This window comes from Camelus ferus, chromosome 10, assembly GCF_009834535.1.
Source record: "Camelus ferus isolate YT-003-E chromosome 10, BCGSAC_Cfer_1.0, whole genome shotgun sequence".
Lineage (NCBI taxonomy): Eukaryota > Metazoa > Chordata > Mammalia > Artiodactyla > Camelidae > Camelus > Camelus ferus.
In genome coordinates, this window is record NC_045705.1 from 62,878,568 (window position 1) to 62,899,136 (window position 20,569).

Genomic DNA, 20,569 nt, shown 5'->3' on the forward strand with positions numbered 1-20,569 from the left:
TTGGGCTGGCTGGTCATCAGTTCAAACACTGATTACTAGCAGCCTTTAACTGTAGATCTGACAGGCTAGAGTTGACCACTGTCAGCAACTTCCCCCTCAGTATATACATTTAATTTGAAAAAATCGCCTCCCACCACCGCCCCAAAACATGTCACATAGTAACTTTTGCAGAACAACAGTCACCACCTACCCTGAGTGTACTAGAGCTACCAAGGTCTTTGATCCCTCTCACCCATCATTATCACAGAACCATCTAATGACCACCATGAGTTCAAGGTGTTCACTCTGAAATCTCATCCCACAGATGACCCTGGTAGACATAAAGCCCCAGAGTCAGGGGCGGTAACAAGATGGCAGAAAAAGCAACTACCCACTTAATCATTGCTTTCTTCGGCACCAGTACGTCCTCAGGATAGTTCTCTTTCAGAGATCAATCCAACCTGATCCCAGGAAAAAGAAATCCAGCCCCATCAGAGCACAAAACAGTGCAACAGTGGTTTTTGAAAATGCCATTACCTCCCAGTGCTCTCCCTCCAGCCCACCCATAAGCTTTTTTAGTTACCCATGCTCACCCAGGAGAAGCTGCCCACATAGACAGCAGCTCGTCTGTTACGCAGACCACTGTAGGTGTACAGAATTGCAGGGGTCTTGTTATTGGGCTTGGGAGATGGCTCCTGGCGAACAGGAGGAGGTGGCTCAGTACTGCTGCTTCTGTCATCTGAGGGCTGTGAGGTGGCTGTCAACACGTCATCATACAGGTCAATCTGATCTGTATTGTTGAACTCTGGGTCCTAAGAGATGAGGGGTTGGCAAAGGTGCATTTGAAAACCTTTCATTTTGTTCATTCTAGCTTAATTTACTTTTATAATCCATGGTCAAATATTTCATAAAACTACAAAACTTCCTTGTTCTACTCCAGGAAACCAGATAAGAAAAACTTTCCCACTTAAAACAATTTTAATACTTAATTATGCTTATGTAGGTGTTCCTCCCAAGACCCTGTTAGTAGTCTGCAGTGTTTCTAGCTTTAATCAACTGTGAGACTCAAAAGGTACATGATAATTAAACAAGCAAACCAAGAATACAGCATCTGCTACTACTATCAATGAGGCCAGCTTCTCAAGATCACATCTAAGATACACTAATGAAAATCTATTTTCAACAGCTTATGCTATTTTCAAAATCAAGACTTACACAAAACTTACCATTCTATTTAGTTAAGAAACAGAACATTTTTATTTAGAAATAGAAAGCAGGAGAAAAACATGTTAAAGTGGGAACCAAAATGCAAAAAAGAATGGGAGTTACTGGTTTAAACTATTTGATTTACATAAATGACTTAGGGATGCTCTAAAACTTCAAGCACATAACCCCACCTTTGTATTAACCATCAAAGAAACAGAAAATGTAGTAATATATAAATACTATAAAAATATAAAATAAAAAATAAAGTGAAAGGGAAGGGAATAACTGAGGGATTTTCCCTTATAAGCTCTAGTTCTCAAATGACATGTAGATTCAATACATTACCATGACATTTATATGAATAATCTTCAAGCAATACCAGAGATGTTCAATGATACACAAAAACAATGAAAGTTCTCTAAAATATAAGGGTCAGGAAACAGGACTAGCACCTATATCATAAGCAGCGTTACAGTAAACATTTACAATATGAACGTGTACTCTGGAAGACAGGTGAAATATATTTTTTGCCTATGTGATATATTACCGTTATGGACTGAATGTTTGTGTCCCTCCTCCCCAAAATGCACATGTTAAAACTCTACTCCCCGATGTGATGGTAGTAGAAGTGGGGCCTCTGGAAGTCTTGAGGGTAGAGCCCATGAAAGGGATTAACACGCTCATCAGTCAAGAGAGCTTGTCTGCTCTGCTCTGCTCTCCATCACGTGAGGATACAAGTTGGCAGCTGGCAAGCGGAAGAAGCTGCTCACCAGAACTCAAACCTGATCTCAGCCTTACACCTTCCAGAATTGCAAGAAATAAATCTGTTATCTATAAGCCACCCACAATGTTTGGTATTTTGCTATAGCAGCCCAAACTAACATTTATATCAAATATCCTAAAACCAGAAGAACTACTATTGAGGGATCTTAATGTTTCAAAGTTTGCAATATCATTATCTCAGGGGTTTTTGTTAAGAGTCAGAAAAGTATTTTTTCAGGTAACATTCTAAAACATCCAAGCAGTGCTAAAGATAATACTGTCAAAATGAGAGACAGGGAGAAGTTCAGAGTGTTTTAGGGAAACTACGACTCATTTACGTCATTGCTGTCTTCTGAAAAAGGGAAGAAAGGAAGAGCCTACATTAAGCGAGTAAAAAAAAGAACCTGTATTAGGTAACTTGTTTAGTTTCCTGAAGAAAGAGAATCATTTCCCCTAATGCAACTCAGGACAGGAAGCTCCAGTAACTTTCTCCTTTCAATACCATCACAAGAAATACTTATTCTGAAGTGAGACTAGAGGAGAGGCTCACTGCAAAATGCAATCTTAGACCTACATACCATTAGAAACTTTTGAAAACAATCCTTTATCTGGAGTACAACGGAAGAACACGCACACCAAGATAATACTACTGGACTGTTCTGGTAACGAGGGGGAAAGGATTCTATTTCCTGAGCCATGTAAATAGCTTCAAATATTACAAATACTCTAAGAAACCCCACAAGAGAGGAGTCTGAACCTGGTAAAAGTATCAAAAAGAGAATGGCAAAAGAGAGAAAACTTTTTCTCTAAAAAAGTTCTAAGTTACCTCTGTAACTTAAAAGCATGAAAAGGAATCAGTGAGGCAAATAAGCACAGGAAGACTATTTTTAGGCAGTCAAACCTATAAATAAGGACCTTGCATAAAAAAGGATGTGAAAAATGGGGAGAAGCTAACATTGGAGAGCACAGGGTGGATAATAAATTAAAAAGGTGAAGAGAGCTGGGGTTAATAATTCGACATTTTGTGTGTAAAATATTCCACAGCCTTACGTCTCAAACAATCCTAATTCTAGAATTTATTTATTCACATACTAGGTATGATTTACCCTTGTGTTTCAAGGTAGAGAAAGGATTCAGAAATCACTAGATTCTCCCCAATGCTCTAATCTGCTTAGCACTACCTCACACTACGTGTCTTATTTTTTTTTTTTTTTAATAAATCAAGGATTGTGAAATGGAACTTAAAGGGAATAAGGAAACATCATCTTGGATTATCAGTGAAACCAAATTGGGATTCCTTCCCTGCAGTATCTGTGATTCAGAGATGTGTGTCTGAAAGCTGTAATAGAAAAAGTATTTCTGATAACTGGGTAGTGAACATGCAGATCTGGACAGGTGAGAGATCAAATGTATCACCAGGAAATCCCCCATATCATAAGCCTAAGCAAATAATCTACTCTTTCAGGGTTCCTCAGAGAATATGATAGACTCAATTCTGGAAGACCTTGGTGTATGGATTACTTTACCACTTTAAGAAACACAAAAGGATTCAACGAATGCAAAATTGTCACAAGATTTAAACGGTCTCTCTGGGCCACAGAGCCTCAGTTCAAAGAAGTTTGTGGGAACTGTTCTCGTGTACAAGGCAGACCTGCTGAGGATTCTGTTGAAGATTTTATTGAAGAAACAATGTACTAAGTTGTGTTTGGACTTAATCTGCTAGCAACACCAATTCACTTTACTCTTCAGATGCTAAAACAGAAAAACAGATTAGGGCCTGAGGTTTTTCTGATTACCAAATGAGCTGATGATTTATGCAGTTGAAGTAAAACTTAACTCTACAAATTAAGTGAAAAATACAATGTTTTACAGGCACTAATGTTGAAGGTTTTATTCCAGGGATATCAAAAAAGATGTATTTCATATTGAATTACCAGGAAGGATTTTGTGTTGAATAGCATAAAAATAACTGAGATTGTCTCATGAAGCTTCCTGGTTTACAAGAGAATTTGCATAATTCTGAATTTAAATAAGGACTTCCCCACCTGTATGCTCATGTTCCTACCTGACAGCCCTTTTCCTGTTATCTAAGGGGAGTAGTAAAGTTTAGGATTTATTTTTTTCAAATCAACCATTTGATATCATTGTTTCTTTTAATTGTAACTAAAGCTCAAAGTTTTTGACTTTATAACTACTATTTCCACAGTCCTCATCTCACTCTTCTTCCCTTAACTGCCCACTGTCTTCAACGACCAGGAATGGAAACTCTTGAGCATAGAAATCCATTTTCCCCATTTGTCTCACTAATCCTAACACTAAGCCTAGCAAACAGAAGTAGCTCAATAAATGTCTATTGATGAAATTAAGGAGGAAAACAGGGCACACTGTGTAGAGGGCTTGTCTCAGCACAAGAACAGAATGGGGAGGAACACTCAGAATGGCAGCTCTCAGTCACTTTTCCAGAGTTGTTCTCCCCAGCCCAAGAGAGCACTGTCAATCCCAAGACTCTCAATATAACAGCAGTAAAACAGCTCTGCAAAAGAGGCTTTTGCAGCACATGCTGTAAGAGATTCGGGAGTCAGCACCACAGGGTTCCACCTAGGAACTGTATTTATTTTCCCTGGGGAGCAAAGTACACGTGACAAGGTTTTTGTGCATGGGTAAGCCTGGGGTAAATCAATGACATTCTTAAAACATTCTAAAACACAATCTCTACTGGTTGCCTTGCTGTTAACAATTCCAGCCAAACAGAGCCTTTACCACTTCCTTAGCAGCCTCCAAATTACACTAAAACCAGCTTTGCTAAAAATTAACTCATTCATGCAGAAAAAAGCACCCCTCCCCAGACTTCCCCCAAGACATAAAACATTCAAAATCTATACTTTCTTCAACTTACCAAGTATCAAATATAGTCTGTTTAGTGTAAATGTCTACTAGGTTTTACACACCCTCTTTGGCTTATCTTAGACTCATAACAAAGTCCTGTTTAACTAAAGAGACCAGAGAAGAAATTGTTGAGTCCAGTGACTTCTAACCTGACAAAGCAGAGACCATTGGACGAGGCCTGCTTCTTGCCTGCGACCTACAAGCTATAATGCTCAAGAAATTATGAAATCTCATTTCTCAGGCCAAATATGGTAGATCTGTGGTCAAGGACATCATTCTACCCATATGCCAAAGTGAATCAGCAGCACTGTTATTAACCCAGAGATAAGAAAATTAAGGGGAAAAGGTTTTTTATTAATAGAAAAAGACTAATGGAGCCTCTTCTTGCTATCTTGTATTTATCCGACTTGTTTGAAATTTTTTAAAAAGTTTCCTAAGAAATGTTGATTTAACTGGCAACCACATGTAGATGACTTGTTTGCATGAGAAGACATGGGAGGATAACTAATAAAAGTATACCTGGTGAAGCTGTATAACCGTTAGAAGGTCATTACACTATTCTGCCAACTTTGTGTATGTTTTAAAATCTCCATGTTCAAAAAGCATAAAACAGTAAAAGAATTTTTTTTAATGTAAACTTAGGCCAAGTATAAGAAATGCATATATCAACCTCTTCTGTTGCTTCATATCAAAGTCAGGGTCTAACCAGAGCACCTTCCTTCCCCAGCCTATTCCTTTTATCCTCTTTCAGGTCCTTACATATACCCAGTGAAAGATGTCAATGGGAAGAACCAGCTTACTCAAGGAGAATAGTGCTGAAAACAATCCAGGCAACATATTCGTAAGTTTTAAATAGAGACTTTGGAACATTCTTGAGGTTTGACCTCCAGAGCTCAGAACTGAACTGTATATGAGGTTACTGTTTCAAGGGAGATCAGTGCGTTATGTTCCTTGACATGACATAATGAGACCAACAAATCCAACTTACAGCATGTGAATGTGTTTACATCTGCTTAATTGGTTCGTCCAACACCTTTACCTCTCCCCATCAAACAATTAGATTCATCAATAAAATGTATTACACTAAAATGCCTAGGGCTTCTCAAGACTGGAGTCAAGCTACTTCTGGAAGTAAGACAGAAAACAATTGGAATGCAGCTGAAATTAAACGTTAAAGTATCTTTTACACTGTCCCTTGCTCTGCCTTATGGAGGAGGAAACTACATTTCTCCAGCAGCAGTTTGGGAGAATCTCAAAGGAACAGGTATCAACATTGTCCTCACGAATACTACAGCAAACATAATTCTGATTTTTAAATCTGGTTAGTCTTTGAGGAGACTGACATCCAACTTTGGCTTCCTGGGGGAGCAAGTTCCACAGGTTGATTCACCATTCTATTAAACCTGATTTTTATTTGCTCTTAAATCAAAGCCTTTAAAATTAAGCCTGGAAGCTTAAATTAACATAAAGTGGAATGGTCAGAAGTCCTAAAGTCTGTGCTAGAGGGAAAATTTTAGACCTGTCAGAGGCGTGTTCAGGCCTAGTAAATTCTCAATGATTGACATAACTTGGAACCACTGCAAGTCTGCTGGAAGTGATTCTTCAGCTGATACAGGAAAATCCCAATGCTCCCGATGACCCCTCACCTGATTGAACTCCTCGTCAGCATATATATCAATCAAGTCCACTCCTTCTGACATGGCTCCAGAAGGAAGATCTCGAGCCCGGAGGTTGGACAAGGTAAGAAAGATGCCACTGCGATATCCAGAAGAAAAGGAAGATTTAGAAGGCATGAGGGTCCTGGGCTGGGAGGAGAGCATTGGTTGCCAACCACCCGTCTCCAGAGACGCAGCATCCCGGCAGCCCGAGCTCGGCCCCACCCGCTCCGCCCCGCCCCCGGCCTCGCGCCGCCCCTCGCTCTCCCAGGCCGCCGGGGCTCGCGGGGCTCGCTGCCCATCACCCTCGGGCCCGACCGGAGTTGCGCCCCGACTATTCGCGGCGCGACGAGAAAATGTCCAGGCCTCTGCTCCTAGGGGCCCTCGGATGGCGCTGTGAAGAACGACGGTGGCGAAGCCCGCATCCCCAGCCCGCCGCAGCTGCCTAGGCCCCAAGCGGCCCCGGCTGGAGTCCCTGCGGGTCCCAGAGCTCTAACCACCTCCGCTCCCCACCCAGGCCTAATCCTCGCCCCCGGCTAGGCCCGCCCCGCTCCCTCCCCACAGACCCGGCCCGACGCCCTCGGCCCCCTCCCTCAAAGGCCTGCGCCTCCCGCCGCCCGCCAACTCCGGCTGCCCCAAACTCAACCGACCCCCTCCCCGCCTCAGCGCCGTCCCCGAGCCCTCTTCCGGCCCAGCCGGCCCCCGGCCGCGCGCCCCCGTTACCGGGAATATGGCGGCGGCGGCGGCGAGTCCGGACTAGGCCCGAAGCGCGCGAACCGCTCTCGGCCCCAGGTCCCGCCCCCCGCCGCTGACGTCACACGCACAGCCACTTCCGCCATACGCGAGGACGCATCTTCCGTCTCAAGTCCTCGGCGACGCTGCCTGCAGATCCGGTGTCCGGAAGTTTCCGGAAGTGGCCGTCCGCCGGCTTCCGATGCGGGTCGGAAAAAATGGCTGTGGCATCCGTGTTCCCGGCTCTTGCTCGGGTGAGGAAAGTGGGGATTCAAGGGCCCTGAGCAGGCCACAGTGGGAACTGTGTCTTGTCTTCCTCCGCGGTCTTGGAGACTGGGAGAAGCATCCAGCTGCTTGATAGCCCAGGACAAGGGCAGACCCAAGGGGAGGTCGATCTTGCAACGTAGGAGATTCGGGTTGTGTCCACCCTTGCCTGAACCCACGATGTGCCTGTCTCATAATATCTGTGAACGATCAGGCTTCGTGGGAGACCCAATTCAGATTTCACCTATTTCCCAGGTGGAGCTGGCCAGACAGCCTCTGGGCGCCCCTTCACTCTGTTCTTAGGACTCTCTGTTCTTTTAAAATTCTCTAATATTTGTCATGGTTTCACATAGCTTCATAAGATTTTTCTTCTTTTTGAATATAGGCTGTTAACATTGTAAACTTCTCTCTTAGTACTGCTTTTGCTGAATCTCATAATTTTTTTTGTATGTTGTGTTTTTTTTTTGTTTGTTTCCATATATTTTCTAATTCCCCTTTGATTTCTTCTTTGATCCATTGGTTGTTCGAGAGTGTGTTGTTTAATTTTCACATACTTGTGAATTTTTTGGTTTTCCTTCTGCTGTTGATTTCTGTTGTGGTCAGAAAAGGTGCTTTGTATGATTTCAGTCTTTTTTGTTAAGACTTGTTTCATACCCTAACGTGTTGTCTATCCTGGACAGTGTTCTCAGTGTGCTTGAGAATAGTGTGTATTCTGCTGTTGGGTGGAATGTTCTGTGTATGTTTGTTTGGTCCATTTGGCTTACAGTGTTGTTCAAGTCCTCTATTTCCTTCTTGCTCTTCTGTCTGGATGTTCTGTCCATTACCAAAAGTAGATTTTGAAATCTCCAACTATTATTGTGTTACTGTCTATTTCTCCCTTCAGTTCTATGAATATTTGCTTCATATATTTGGGTGCTCTGATGTTGACTGCATATGTATTTGTAATTGTTATATCCTCATGGTGAATTGACCTTTTTATCATGTCCTTCTTTATTTCTTGTGACAGGTTTTGACTTAAAGTGTGCTCTATCTGTTATAAGTAGGGCCATCTCTGCTCACTTTTGGTTATCATTTGTATGCAGTATATTTCAAACTTCCACTTTCAGCCTACATGTTTCCTAACATCTAAAAATGAGTTTCTTGTAAAGGCATATAGTTGGATCTTGTGGGGTGTTTTAATCTATTCAGCCACTCTCTCTTGATTGGGGAGTTTAATCCACTTACATTTAAAATAATTATTCATAGAGGAGGACTTACTATTGCCATGTTGTTAATTGTTTTCTATCTATCTTGTAGCTTTTGTGTGCCTCTTTTCCTCTCTTGCTGCCATCCTTTGTGTTTCATTAATTTTTTTTTTCCTACAGAGATGGGCTTTGATTCCTTTCTCATTTTCTATTATATATAGGTGTTTTCTCTGTGGTTACCATGGGGCTTACATAAGACATCCTATAATCTATTTTAAACTGATAATAACTTCAGTCACATAGGAAAACTCTGTTCTTTTACTCCTCCCACCTTATGTTACCACCTTAGGTTATCAACGTCACAATTACGTATTTTATATTGTGTATCTATTAGTATATTTTATAGTTTTTTTACGTTTTTGTCTTTTAACTTCTAAGCAAGAATTAAAAATGATTTACACACCATTGTTACAGTGTTACAGTATTCTGTGTTTGTCATATATTTACCTTTACCAGTGAGCTTTATGCTTTCATATGCTTTTGTGTTGCTATTTAGTGTCCTTTGGATTCTACAGGCTTCTTCAATTTGGATTTCCATTTCTTTCCCCAAATTTGGGAAGTTTTGGGCCATTATTCCTTCAAATAAGCTTTCTGCCCCTTTCTGTTTCTTTCCTCCTTCTGGGACTCTCATAATACTTATATTGATCTTCTTGATGATGTCCCATAAGTCCCCTAGGCATATTTCTCTCTTTTTTTTTCTTTTTCCTTTTTTTTTGTCTTCCTCTGGGTAATTTCAAATGATCTGTCTTTGAGTTCACTGATTCTTCTGCTGGATCAGGTCTACTGTTTCACCTCTGTAGTGAAATTTTCAATTTGGTGTATTCTTCAGTTCTAAAATTTTTTTTTTAATATTTCTCTTTGTTGATATTCTCATTTTGTTCATGCATTGTTTTCTTCAGCTCATTGAACGTCTTAATGACAGTTATTTTGAGTTATTTGTCAGGTGGTTCATATACCTCTGTTTTCAGTGTTGATTTCTGGAAATTAATTTTATTCCTTTGTTTTGCTATTTCATATCCCTTGCAACTTTGTGCATAGATCCATGCATTTGTAAAAACAGCCAGCTCTCCCAGTCTTTTTGGGCTGCCTTTGTACAAGGAAGGACCTTTGCTAATCAGTCCAGCTAGAGCATCTGGGGGGCCTCTCAAAACTTCTTTGTGGAAATGTCTCCTCTAGACTTGTCCATGCAAAATCCCAACTAGGGATTTGCTGGTTTCTTTTTTCAGGAGCTCATAATCTCTTGCTCCCTCTGGTGTCTACTTTTGGTAGTGCAGGTTCTCGAGCTGCCACAAACCTCCCAACTCTCCTTCTCAGCAGCCCCCAGGCTTCTACAGTGTCCGGTATTCCTTGAATGCTGCAAGTTGGCCAGGACAGAAACCAGTCCCTTGTGCAGCTCCTTGAAAAGGAGGAGCTTTGGATGCATGCTCTGCTTTTTTCTTTCCATTGGCCTCTGTCTGCTGTCCCATGGGTCCTCAGGAGCAGCAGCAAGCCACCCAGCTCTCTTGTTTTCAGAGGCCCCCAGGTATCTAGAGTGTGTTGAGTCCTGTGAGCGCTCTGAGACAGGTGAGACAGAAACCATTCTCTCAGGCAGCTCCCTGAAAAGCTGGAACGTTGGATACACATTCTAACTCTTCCCTCCCCAGGAAGAAGTCAGGAGTTGGGGGTTTTCTCCTGCTTGTTTTGTACTGAGCCAGGGGTAGGGATGATGGTGAGTAAGTATATCCTAGTCCAAACCCTCACCTAGTTCTCAGCAGCCCCCAACCTGGCACCCTTTCTGTCACACTTAGATTCAAACAAGACAGAAACTAGTCATTCAGGCACCCCCCTGAAAGGCTGTGTGTTGGACGTAGGTTTCAGTCTTCTTGCATCCCCAGGGAGAAGCCAGGAGCTGAGAATTATCTCCAGTTGCGCTGGGCTGAGCCGGGAGGAGGGTCTGTGATGAATGAGTGCCATGAATTTTCCTTCCAGCTGTAATGCAGCTGGTTTTGTGCTCACCTGGGGTTCAGGAGCTTCTTAACTGGTTTATGGATTTCTCATAAAGGGAATTGGTCCATGTATTGTTGGGGAGTTGGTATCTCCATGGTAGAAGAGGGGTGTGGGGCTTCCTATTTCATCATCTTGCTGACATCAGCACCTTCTCACATCTTGGTAGTTTTTGCCGTTCTCTAGATGGCAGACTTTGGGGGATTAGGGACCATGCCATCACCATATGCTCAGATTTTAATACAGGCAAGTGACCAGAATGCAAACCATATTTTAAGAATTTTAAGAAAATGCAAAGGAAGGAGAAAATATTTCTGCTGAAGAGTTTCTGGGAAGGCACTGGTTAAGAACACGTTTGCAGTTAGGGCTGGGCTCTAGTCGTTACTGCAATTACTCTCTGAGTCTCAGCTTTCTAAGCCATAAAGTGGGGACAGTATCAGCACAACAAAATTTTTTTTATTGAAGTATAGTTGATTTACAGTATTTTATAAGTTTCCGGTGTATAGCATAGCAAGTTACCATTTTTAAAGATTATACTCCATTTACAGTTGTTACAGGAATCAGCATAACTTCTTAAGGACTAAATAAGATTGAATACATCTTGTACCTAGTAAGTGTCGAGTGAATGGTAGTCGTTATTACAAAGGTGTTCTTGGCTTGTGTGGCTTGTGTGTTTCAGATGCTTGCTCTGTCTCGGCGCCACCTGGTGTCTCCTTCACTCAGTGTGACATCATTCAGACGCTGCTACAGAGGTGACAGCCCAACTGATTCCCAGAAGGACATGATTGAAATCCCTTTGCCTCCGTGGCAGGAGCGAACCGATGAATCCATAGAAACCAAAAGAGCCCGCCTGCTCTATGAGAGCAGAAAGAGAGGAATGTTGGAAAACTGCATTCTGCTTAGGTAGGGGAATAGGAGTCTTGGTGTCGCTTTTCTTTGACTAGAGACAGCTTTTTCAAGTTCTTTCTCTTTCTCATTTCTAGCCTCTTTGCTAAGGAATATCTGCACCACATGACAGAGAAACAGCTAAACCTCTACGATCGCCTGATTAACGAGCCCAGTAATGACTGGGATATTTACTACTGGGCTACAGGTACTGGGCATGAGTAGCAGCATGGGGTGAAAAATAGGGTGACTTGGGCTGACTTGAGCCTGGAATTGTATCAGGGCGATTTTTTTTCCTTTTATCATGCAGTAGACACTCAACCCAAACACTATTCACATTTTTCCAAAGCGAGCAAAATTTGTTTTATTAGTTAAAGTTCTTTGTTTGCAAGCGATAGAAACCTCTTCTGTCTAGCTTAAGCAAAAAGGGGATTTAGTGGAATTTTATAGGAGGCTCACAGTATCAAAGGGGAGGTTGAAGAAAAACCAGGCTGGGAGTGGAGTGGACCAAGATAGCTCTGTAGGGCTGCACAGCAGGCGGGTCTTGGGAGTCACATTCTGGCTGCCTTTGTGAGGAATGAAGTCTCACTGTGTGTAGTTAGATTCACTTTGGCTGTGAGTTAAAAAAAAAAAAGTCCAAAACAATAGTAGCTTAAACAAGACAGAACTCTCTTTCTCATAACAGAAGTCCAGAGATAGACTCTCCAGAGTGCAGAGAAGGGTTTCAAAGTCACATTGTCCAGAGTCCTCTTGACTTGCTGCTCCTTCACCTTCCCTATTTGTCATCTACCTCATGACCCAAGATGGCTGCTGAGGCTCTGTCTGTCATAGCCACATTTCAGCCAGGAAAAAAATATGGCGAGCACACCCCATTTTTTATGGATCCTTTTCAAGAAATTATACATCGTAATTCCACTTCTTTTCCATTGGCCACAGTTTAGTCACTTGGCTGCACCTGGCCATAAGAAAGAAATAATGTAGTCTATTCCATGTGCCCAGATAAACTGGGGAGTCTATTATCAAGGAAAAATGGGACAATAGATATGAGGGGACATCTCATCCATTTCTGTCACACTCTGTATCTCCTGTTTTTGTGTTTCCACTGAATATTTGTATCATAAAGTAGAAACCATTCTATGGGTTCCAAGTATGAAGGGTAACAATACAGGGTCTAGAAGCTTATATAACCATTAGAAAATCCACAAAGTGTGAAATATTTACCATCTGGCCCTTAATAGAAAATGTTTGCCCCTGACTTGGCATCATGTATTTGACATTCATTTGTGTGGCTGTATCAATAGTTCATTCTTTACTATTGAGTGGAATTCCAGCGTGTGGATGTACCACAGTTTATCTACTGAGCAGTTGAGGAACGTTAGGGTATCTCCAGTTTTAGGCGATTATGAATAAAGCTGCTGTAAATCTCTGCATACAGGGTTTTGTGAATTTAGGTTTTAGTTTTTCTTGGGTGACTGCCCAGCGGAAGGGTTGCTGGGTCATATGGTAAGTGTGTGTTTAACTTCATAGCAAACTTTTTCTCTGATGGGCCAGGTAGTAAATATTTTGGGCTTTGCAGACCATACAGTCTCTGTCATAATTATTCAAGTCTGCCATCATGCGTGCATACAGCCATGGACAGTATGTAAACAAACGAGGGTGACCATGATCCAATAAAACTTTATTGGTGAGCATTAAAGTTTGAATTTCATATAATTTTCATGTGTCGTGAAATATTGTTTTTTCCCTCAATCAGTTAAAAATCGTTCTCAGCTCACAGGCCAGACAGAAACAGGCAGTATGCCATAGTTTGCCAACTCCTATGCTAAGTGGAAGAGGCTAGACTCAAAGACTACATACTGTATGATTCCATTTATATGATACTCTAGAAAAGGCAAAACTGTATGGAAAGGACGCAGACCAATGATTGCCAGGGGCAGGGTGTGAAGAAAGGAATAGATGTTCCCTTTCGCTTGATCTTAGCCAAAAGGCCGAGAAGCAATAGATGTTCCCCTTCTTTACCAGTGCTTGGTATGATTGGGGTTTTATTTGTTTCTGTTTTTAGCCACTCTAAGAGGCTAATAACAGTGGTGTGTATCACTGCAGTTTTAATTGGCATGACCCTAATGACTAAGGATTTTGAGGGTCTTTTCAAGTCATTTGCCATTCATAACTCTTTGGTGGTGTGTCTCTTCAAATTTCCCCCCATTTTTTTTTTAATTGGGTTGTTTGTTTTCTTTTCCACTCTAAGCATTTGATGCTATAAATTTCCCTCTAAGTACTGCTATAACTATATGTTACAAATTTGGATGTGTTATGTTTTCATTTTCATTCAATTCAAAATAGTCTCTAATTCCCTTGTGACTTCCTCTTAGACCCATGAGTTACTTAAAAGTATGTTTAATTTTCAGATATTTCCAGATTTTCCAGATATTTTTCTGTTATTGATTCCATTGTGACCATGGAGCATTATGTTATACAATTTCAGTTCTTTTAAATTTTTTTGAAATTAATTTTATGGCCTGAAATGTGTGTCTTGATAAATGTTCCACATGAATTTATTTGAACATAACATGTTGTTCTGCACTTGCTGGTGAAGTTTTCTGTAAATGTCAAGTAGGTCAGGTTGGTTGATACCATTCTTCACGTCTGGTATATTCTGACTGATTTTCTCTATACTCCGTATCAATTAATGAGTGTTGAAATCTCCAGCTATAATTTGGGTTCATCTAGTACTCCTTTCAGTTCTCTCAGTGTTTGCTTTATGTGTTTTATAGCTCTGTTATTCTATGAAGACATATTTAGGATTGTTGTATCTTCTTGATGAATTGAATCCTTTATCATTATATATTGCCTGTCTTTATTGCTGATAGCTCCGAAGTGTCTGATAGTAAGGTAGACGCTCCAGCTTTCTTTCGATTAGCTTTTGCATGGTATGTATTTTTCCATTTATATTAGTTTCCTTTTGCGTAACAAATTACTGCAATTAGTGACTTTCAACAACAAACGTTTATTAGCCCATGGTTCTGTAGGTCAGAAGCTGTGGCCAGATCTTGCAGTCTGAAATCCGTGTCATCTATTGTACATTCCTGCCTGGGAGCTCATTCCGGTTGCTAGGAGCACTCATTTCCTGAGATCCTGATTGTCTTGCTAGCTGTCGATCTCTTTCAGCTTCTAGAAGCCACTCTTAGGTTCTTACCATGGCATCCTCCATCTCAGCAGTGGAGACCCTCCCTCACATGGACTCCCTCTCGTGCTTCACAGCTCCCTGACATCCCCTCCTGCCACCAGCTGGAGAAAATTCTGCCTTTAAAGAGCGCATATGATTAGGTCATAACCACCTGGATAATCTTCCTGTCCTGAGGTCAGTGGTGCCATATAACATAACCCAATCATGGGAGTAAAGATCATCGTATCACAGTCCTGGGGATTACACAGGGCTTATATACAGGAGTGTGGGAAATACTGGGGGCCAACTTAGAAATCTGCTTATCACACCATTCTTTTAATTTATCTTGTCTTTACATTTAAATTGAGCTGCTTATAGACAGCATATATAGTCATTCTTTTTTTAATCTAATCTTATAGTCTCTGTCTTTACATTGGTGTGTTTTGGCCATTTATACATAATTAATTTGTGGGGTTTTTTGTTTGTGTTTCCTAGTTCTGTCTGTCTGTTCTTTATTCTTTTTCCCCCTCTATTTCCATGGATTTTTTTTTTGAGTATTTAAAATTTCATTTTATCTCCACTGTTCGTTTATTATTTATATCTCTTTATAATTTTTTTAGTGATTGCCCTAGGGTTTACAGTATACTGTAAGTAATCACCTTTAATCAATCATCTTTAATTAATCACAGTCTACCTTCAAGTAATATTATACTGCTTCATGTATAATATAAGAACTTTTTTTTTTGGCTTGGTTTTTTGTTTTTGTTTTTTTTGGCAGGGGAGGAAGGTAATTCAGTTTATTTATTTTTAGAGGCAGTACCTGGGATTGAACCCAGGACTCTGTGCATGCTAGGCATGTGCTCTACCACTTGAGCTGTACCCTCCCCCTGTAAGAACTGCCACTAGTATACTCCAATTCGTCCATTCCACGTTTTGTCCTATTGTTGCCATGCTTTTCAGTTTTACTTATGCTGTGAGTCTACACTGCTTTTCTGTTGTTTCACTTTAGACAGTTATCTTTAGATATATTTAAAAGAAGGAAGAGGATACATTGTATTTTGTATTTATAAATATATAAGTTACATGTATTATATATAAATATGTGTGTGAGATAATATCCAATGTGTATTGCAATGTGTAAAGTACATTATATTTTATATTTGCCTTCATTTTAATCATCTCTGGAGATGTTCATTTCTTTATGTAGAGCCATATTTCTCTGGTATCGTATTCCTTCTGCCTGAAGAACTTCTTTTAATATTTCTTGTAGTGCAGGTTGTCTGTTATGAATTCTCTCAGTTTTTGCCATTTTCAAAAGGTATTTTCAGTAGGTATAGAATGATAGGTTCACCATTTTTCCTTTCAGCACTTAAACATGGGCACTCTTCTTTTGCAAGGCTGTTTTGGGTAGGATGGAGTCAGCCTGGTTAGGAGTTGACCTGGGTTTGGATCTGTGTTTTATATCTTCCATCATTGTTGGAAAATTCTCATCCACTTTTTCTTCATGTATTTCTTCTGCCACAGTTTCTTCATGTATTTCTTCTGCCTCTCTTCCTTCTAGGATTTCGGTTACATTTAGTTTAGACTGATACTGTCCCACAGCTTTTGGATCCTGTGTTTTGTGTCTCTCACTCTTATTTTTCTCTTTATGTATTAGTCTGGGTAATTTACACTGGATAATATCTATTGATCCATCTTCCAGTTCACTAATTCTTTCCTTAACCATGTTAAACCTTATGATGAGCCTGTTGAGGTCATTCTGCTTATGGGCTACTATTTTTCTTTTTAACATTTCCATTTGACTTTTATAGTTTCCACCTCCCTCATCTTTTTTTCATATATTTTTCCTACTTTTTCCACTAGCACCTTTAACATGATGGTAATAGTTACTTAAATTTCCTGTCTAATAGTTCTAACATCTGGGTCATTCCTGAGTCTGTTTCTGTCGATTGCTTTGTCCCTTCACAGTGCATTGTTTTTCATTTTTCTTTTGTCTGTATGTATTTCATAATTTTGGAGTAAATGTTAGACATCATGAGTAAGTCAGTAAAAACTGAGGTAAATAGTATTTATGCTTAGAAATGGGCATGCTGCTTCTGCCAGGCTGTTAGAATGGGAATCGAGTCCGTCTAGTTAGGAGTTAGGCTCACTTTGGATTTTGTTATTCCTGGGTTCTCTTCAGTTCACCACCAGCCTCTGTTGCTCCTGTGTGGTCAGGGTGGGGGCTGAGTTGCCAGAGGGTGTTTCTCAGTGTTTTGTTCTACCCTCAGCTTTCAGCCTTCCTGTGTCTCTGTGCCTCAAAGGGAATCTCTCACTGTGTTCTTGTCCTCCCCCAGCAGTAGCTTCCTATTGATTTCCTCTTGGTGCTTGTTGGTTTGTGGGGGGTGGGGGAGATCTGGAGGGTGTTTTCTGTTAATCCTGGTCCAGCTTCAGTCCCTGTGGCCATGGGTCTCAGGGGTGGCCTTTCCCAGTGATCCTACTGATCCCACAAGGGTAGAGGATTTTTTTTTTTTCTCTTTCCCTCCCATATGGGTCCTCACATGTGGCCTGTAGGAGACAGGATTCACTGACTTACTCCAAGTCACTTGAGGCTTTTGTGCAAGGCTTTCTCCGGCCTCCTGCTCTGGACCGTCTCTGTCACGAGCACACTCAGTGGAGGTTTGTTGAGAAGAACATGCACATTGGGGCAAAGTCTCCTTGTGTCTGTGGCTCCCAGAGATTTCATACTCTCCTGCTAGCCTACACTTGGCTTTTGGCAGTTGGTTAAAAATTTTAGCTGAATTCTTACCTGTTTGTATGGTGCCCAGTGCTCTTCTTCCTGTGCAGGTGAGCAGGTGCTCATTTCCAGTTTCTCCTTTCAGAGGCTCTTTCTTAGATTTTATTCTATTTGGTTGCCCTGTGACCTCAGCTCTCTGATGACTTCAAGAAAGTTACGATGTTTCTAGTTTATCTGACTTTTTCATGTTGGGATGAGTGCAGTCTTCTCTCCAACTTTCAACATCCTGGGGGGAAGCCTAAATCTCCTTGACCTTATTTTGATTGTCACAAAAAAACAGATGCCAGGCCCACTAGATGCCAGGCTCTGTGCTGAGTGGGGGGAAATCAAACTTGGTTTCGGGGAATTCCCTCTCCTTGTATTTCGTCTTGCTAGAAGGGAAATTTCAGAGCACATTACCTGAGCTTTCCCAGTGGGAGTCTTTGCTTGTAATTTGAACCTTAAGTGAGTGTCTCAAGGGTGGAAAGAAAGTTGGAGGCGAACAGCATCCCACCAGACCATCCCTTCCATGGCCAGAGGCCGGCATCCTCATTTCTTTAGCTCTTTAGGGCCTCGGTTGCCTGTCCGTTTAAATCTGGTTCTCCAGATTCTTGTCAGTTTTGTGGACCTCTAACAGTCTCCCAGTAAACTCCTTTTTGCTTAAGTTTCCTAGAGTTATCAGTTGCTGTCACTTACATCCAAGGACTTTTGCCTCAGGACATTTATAGACTAGAAAGGAAACACAGTACCCAGAAAACAACTGAAGTACCAAACGCAGAGCATAGCAGTGGATTGGATGGGCCCAGGGTCGGCAAAATTGTTCATAAAAGACCACACAGTAAGTGTTTTAGTCTTGCAGCCACACGGCCTCTGTTGCACCTACTCAGCTCCACCAGTCCTGCAGGAAAGCAGCCACGGACAATATGTGAGCAAATGCGAGCAGCTGTTCCGGGAAAGCCCTGTACAAATAGAGGCTGCTGTAGGTTCATGGGGCCGGCTGCCGTGTGTATTTAGGGGAAGGATGGCGCTGGTCTGTGTACCTGCCGTGGTTCTTGGCCAAGGCCAGAGTTTGGAGTTTCGAGATCCTTCTACCTGAGAGATGACTGACCAGCATAATTCTTTTTGCCCATCCTTCTCTTGCAGAAGCAAAACCAGCCCCAGAAATATTTGAAAATGAAGTCATGGCACTGCTGCGAGACTTTGCTAAAAACAAAAACAAAGAGCAGAGACTGCGGGCCCCAGATCTCGAATACCTCTTCGAGAAGCCACGTTGAGCTGCGCACGGCTGCCCGCCTGGCCTGGGTCCACGGGCGCTCACTGCTTGTGACCGAGAGTGGCCTTGGTTTCCTGCTTCTCCTTAGGTGCTCAGCCCGCCCAGACTGTTCGCCCTGCCTCCCATGGTGGACCTACCTCCCTCGGAGGACATGTAAATAAATGTTCAGTGTATCTCACTCTAAGACCTTTTCGTTCTGTCTGAGCCTCAAAAGCAGCTTTTCCATGTTACTGGCCCTCAGGCCTGTTTCTCGGGCTCCTGTCTGCGGATGCAGGGCTTGGCCACTGCGGGGTGCTGTAGGGGAAGAGATTGCGCCGGCTCCTTGCTTCAGCCAGAGATGTGCACAGTGAAAAGGGGCAGCCAGCTGCGCTGCTGTGTGGAAAGTTCCCCGGTGACTCTTCCAGCCTGGTATGGTGCTGTCTGCCGAGGGAAGCTGATCCAAGCCCACTGAGCCAGATCCTTCCAAGGCCCAGCAAGCAGAATGAGGGGGGCTGGCAGGGACGGCGAGGGCGTGCCGCTTAAGAGGCAGCGTCCTCGTCCTCAGATTTTCTCTCAAATGCTCACTCTGTAAACAGAATGGTGATTGAACATTAAAGAATATTTTAAAAAGGAGAATCCCAATTCCCCAGCCCTCACACAGTAATTTTAATTTTGCCTGTTCTCGTATAATCCACAGTCATGTGTTTGTAGAGTTTTAAAAGGTCACAACCATAGGTTTTATCTCCATGTAGCACTATAGCAAACTTTTTCTGTATTTCTGCAGTCTCCACAATTCTTTTAGTTGACCAACGAATAACGCATAAGAAATAACATTTACAGTGAATCAGTTGAAAATGTTTAGCTCTAGGGCCGAAAGACTTCTGCATCACTCAGAAGGTGGTCTCACTGGGGAACTTTGCCCTCAGAGCTGTAATCCAGTCAAAACGGGGCCAGGACCATCTAAAGGTGTGGCTCAGAGGAAGGCAGGGCAGAATTGAACACAGGAGCTGCACACAGGCAGGAAGGACACATCTCCAGCGTTACTGAGCTACGGGGTTCCCACAGAGCCTCCACACAGTCCTGCCTGCCTTTGGTGTCCCTGGCTAAGGGAGGAGAGACCCAGCCTTATTTACGTACATGATCTCAGGGAGCATCACAGCTGTCCTGCAGACAGTTGGTGTTACGCCTGTTTTGTAGATGAGAAAGTGGGCTCTGAGAGTGATTTGTCCAAAATCAAGTAGCTATTCAGTCAAAAAGCCAGGCTCTTGTTCAGTTCAGTCTGCCTTCAAAGCTCATGAACTTTCTGCCAGAATACACTACCTTACTGGTAGAAACTTAATAGAAATCTGCACTTTGAGAAGTTATAGCAGAGGAATGGGACACTTCTGAGACATGACTGGTGTGTCATGGAGGGGACAGAAAGCTGCCTGGCGCCTCCCACAGGAAGCACTTGGTCACCCAGGGTAGCTGTCATAAGTGAGGAAGCAGTGCAGGCACTGGTGACAAGTCAAATCCTGGCTCTGCTGCTTACTCGATGGATAAATGAACTGGCCTGAGCCTTGGTTTCCTCATCTGTAAAATGGGGGTGGTGATGCTCCCTATCTTAATTATTTGTGAAGAGAGAAAGCACACAGAACTCTCCCGTGGTCCCCAGCACACAGTAAGCTCTTGGGAGATATTAGGTGTCAGCATTTGGTCATGGCCTCAGCCTGAGATTTAAAACCTGTCTCCTGACGCAAACTGCCTAACATGTCATCAAGGTCACCAGGGCTTCATGCAGATGGGAAGCTGGGCCTGTTA

At 42.2% G+C, this 20,569-nt stretch overlaps 3 protein-coding genes across 5 annotated transcripts in view; 2 read left to right on the forward strand and 1 right to left on the reverse strand.

The window, feature by feature from the left end:
- The window catches only part of TMEM216 (transmembrane protein 216), a 27,231-nt gene extending 21,865 nt beyond the window's left edge, over window positions 1–5,366 (forward strand). The window contains exon 4 of the mRNA XM_032489552.1: window positions 3,413–5,366. Within this exon, the coding sequence (XP_032345443.1) occupies window positions 3,413–3,645 (233 nt within the window). The 3' untranslated portion in view covers window positions 3,646–5,366. The remainder of the gene's footprint in view (window positions 1–3,412) is intronic.
- CPSF7 (cleavage and polyadenylation specific factor 7) overlaps window positions 1–7,318 on the reverse strand; it is a 22,094-nt gene extending 14,776 nt beyond the window's left edge. For 2 of the 3 annotated variants that reach the window (XM_032489546.1, XM_032489544.1), the window contains exons 1-3: window positions 7,212–7,318; window positions 6,480–6,588; window positions 573–791 (exon numbers count right to left, since the gene is read on the reverse strand). In XM_032489546.1, coding sequence (XP_032345437.1) covers window positions 573–791; window positions 6,480–6,533 — 273 coding nt within the window. In that variant the 5' untranslated portion in view covers window positions 6,534–6,588; window positions 7,212–7,318. Of the gene's footprint in view, window positions 1–572; window positions 792–6,479; window positions 6,589–7,138 lie in introns of all 3 variants that reach the window. The other variant, XM_032489545.1, reaches the window with a different exon arrangement.
- Window positions 7,318–18,974, forward strand: SDHAF2 (succinate dehydrogenase complex assembly factor 2). Its single transcript, XM_006173178.3, has 4 exons — window positions 7,318–7,474; window positions 11,391–11,614; window positions 11,695–11,804; window positions 18,661–18,974. Exons 1-4 carry the CDS (start codon window positions 7,439–7,441, stop codon window positions 18,789–18,791), a joined length of 501 nt encoding a protein of 166 aa, XP_006173240.1. The 5' UTR covers window positions 7,318–7,438; the 3' UTR covers window positions 18,792–18,974.
- The last annotated feature ends 1,595 nt before the right edge of the window (window positions 18,975–20,569 follow it).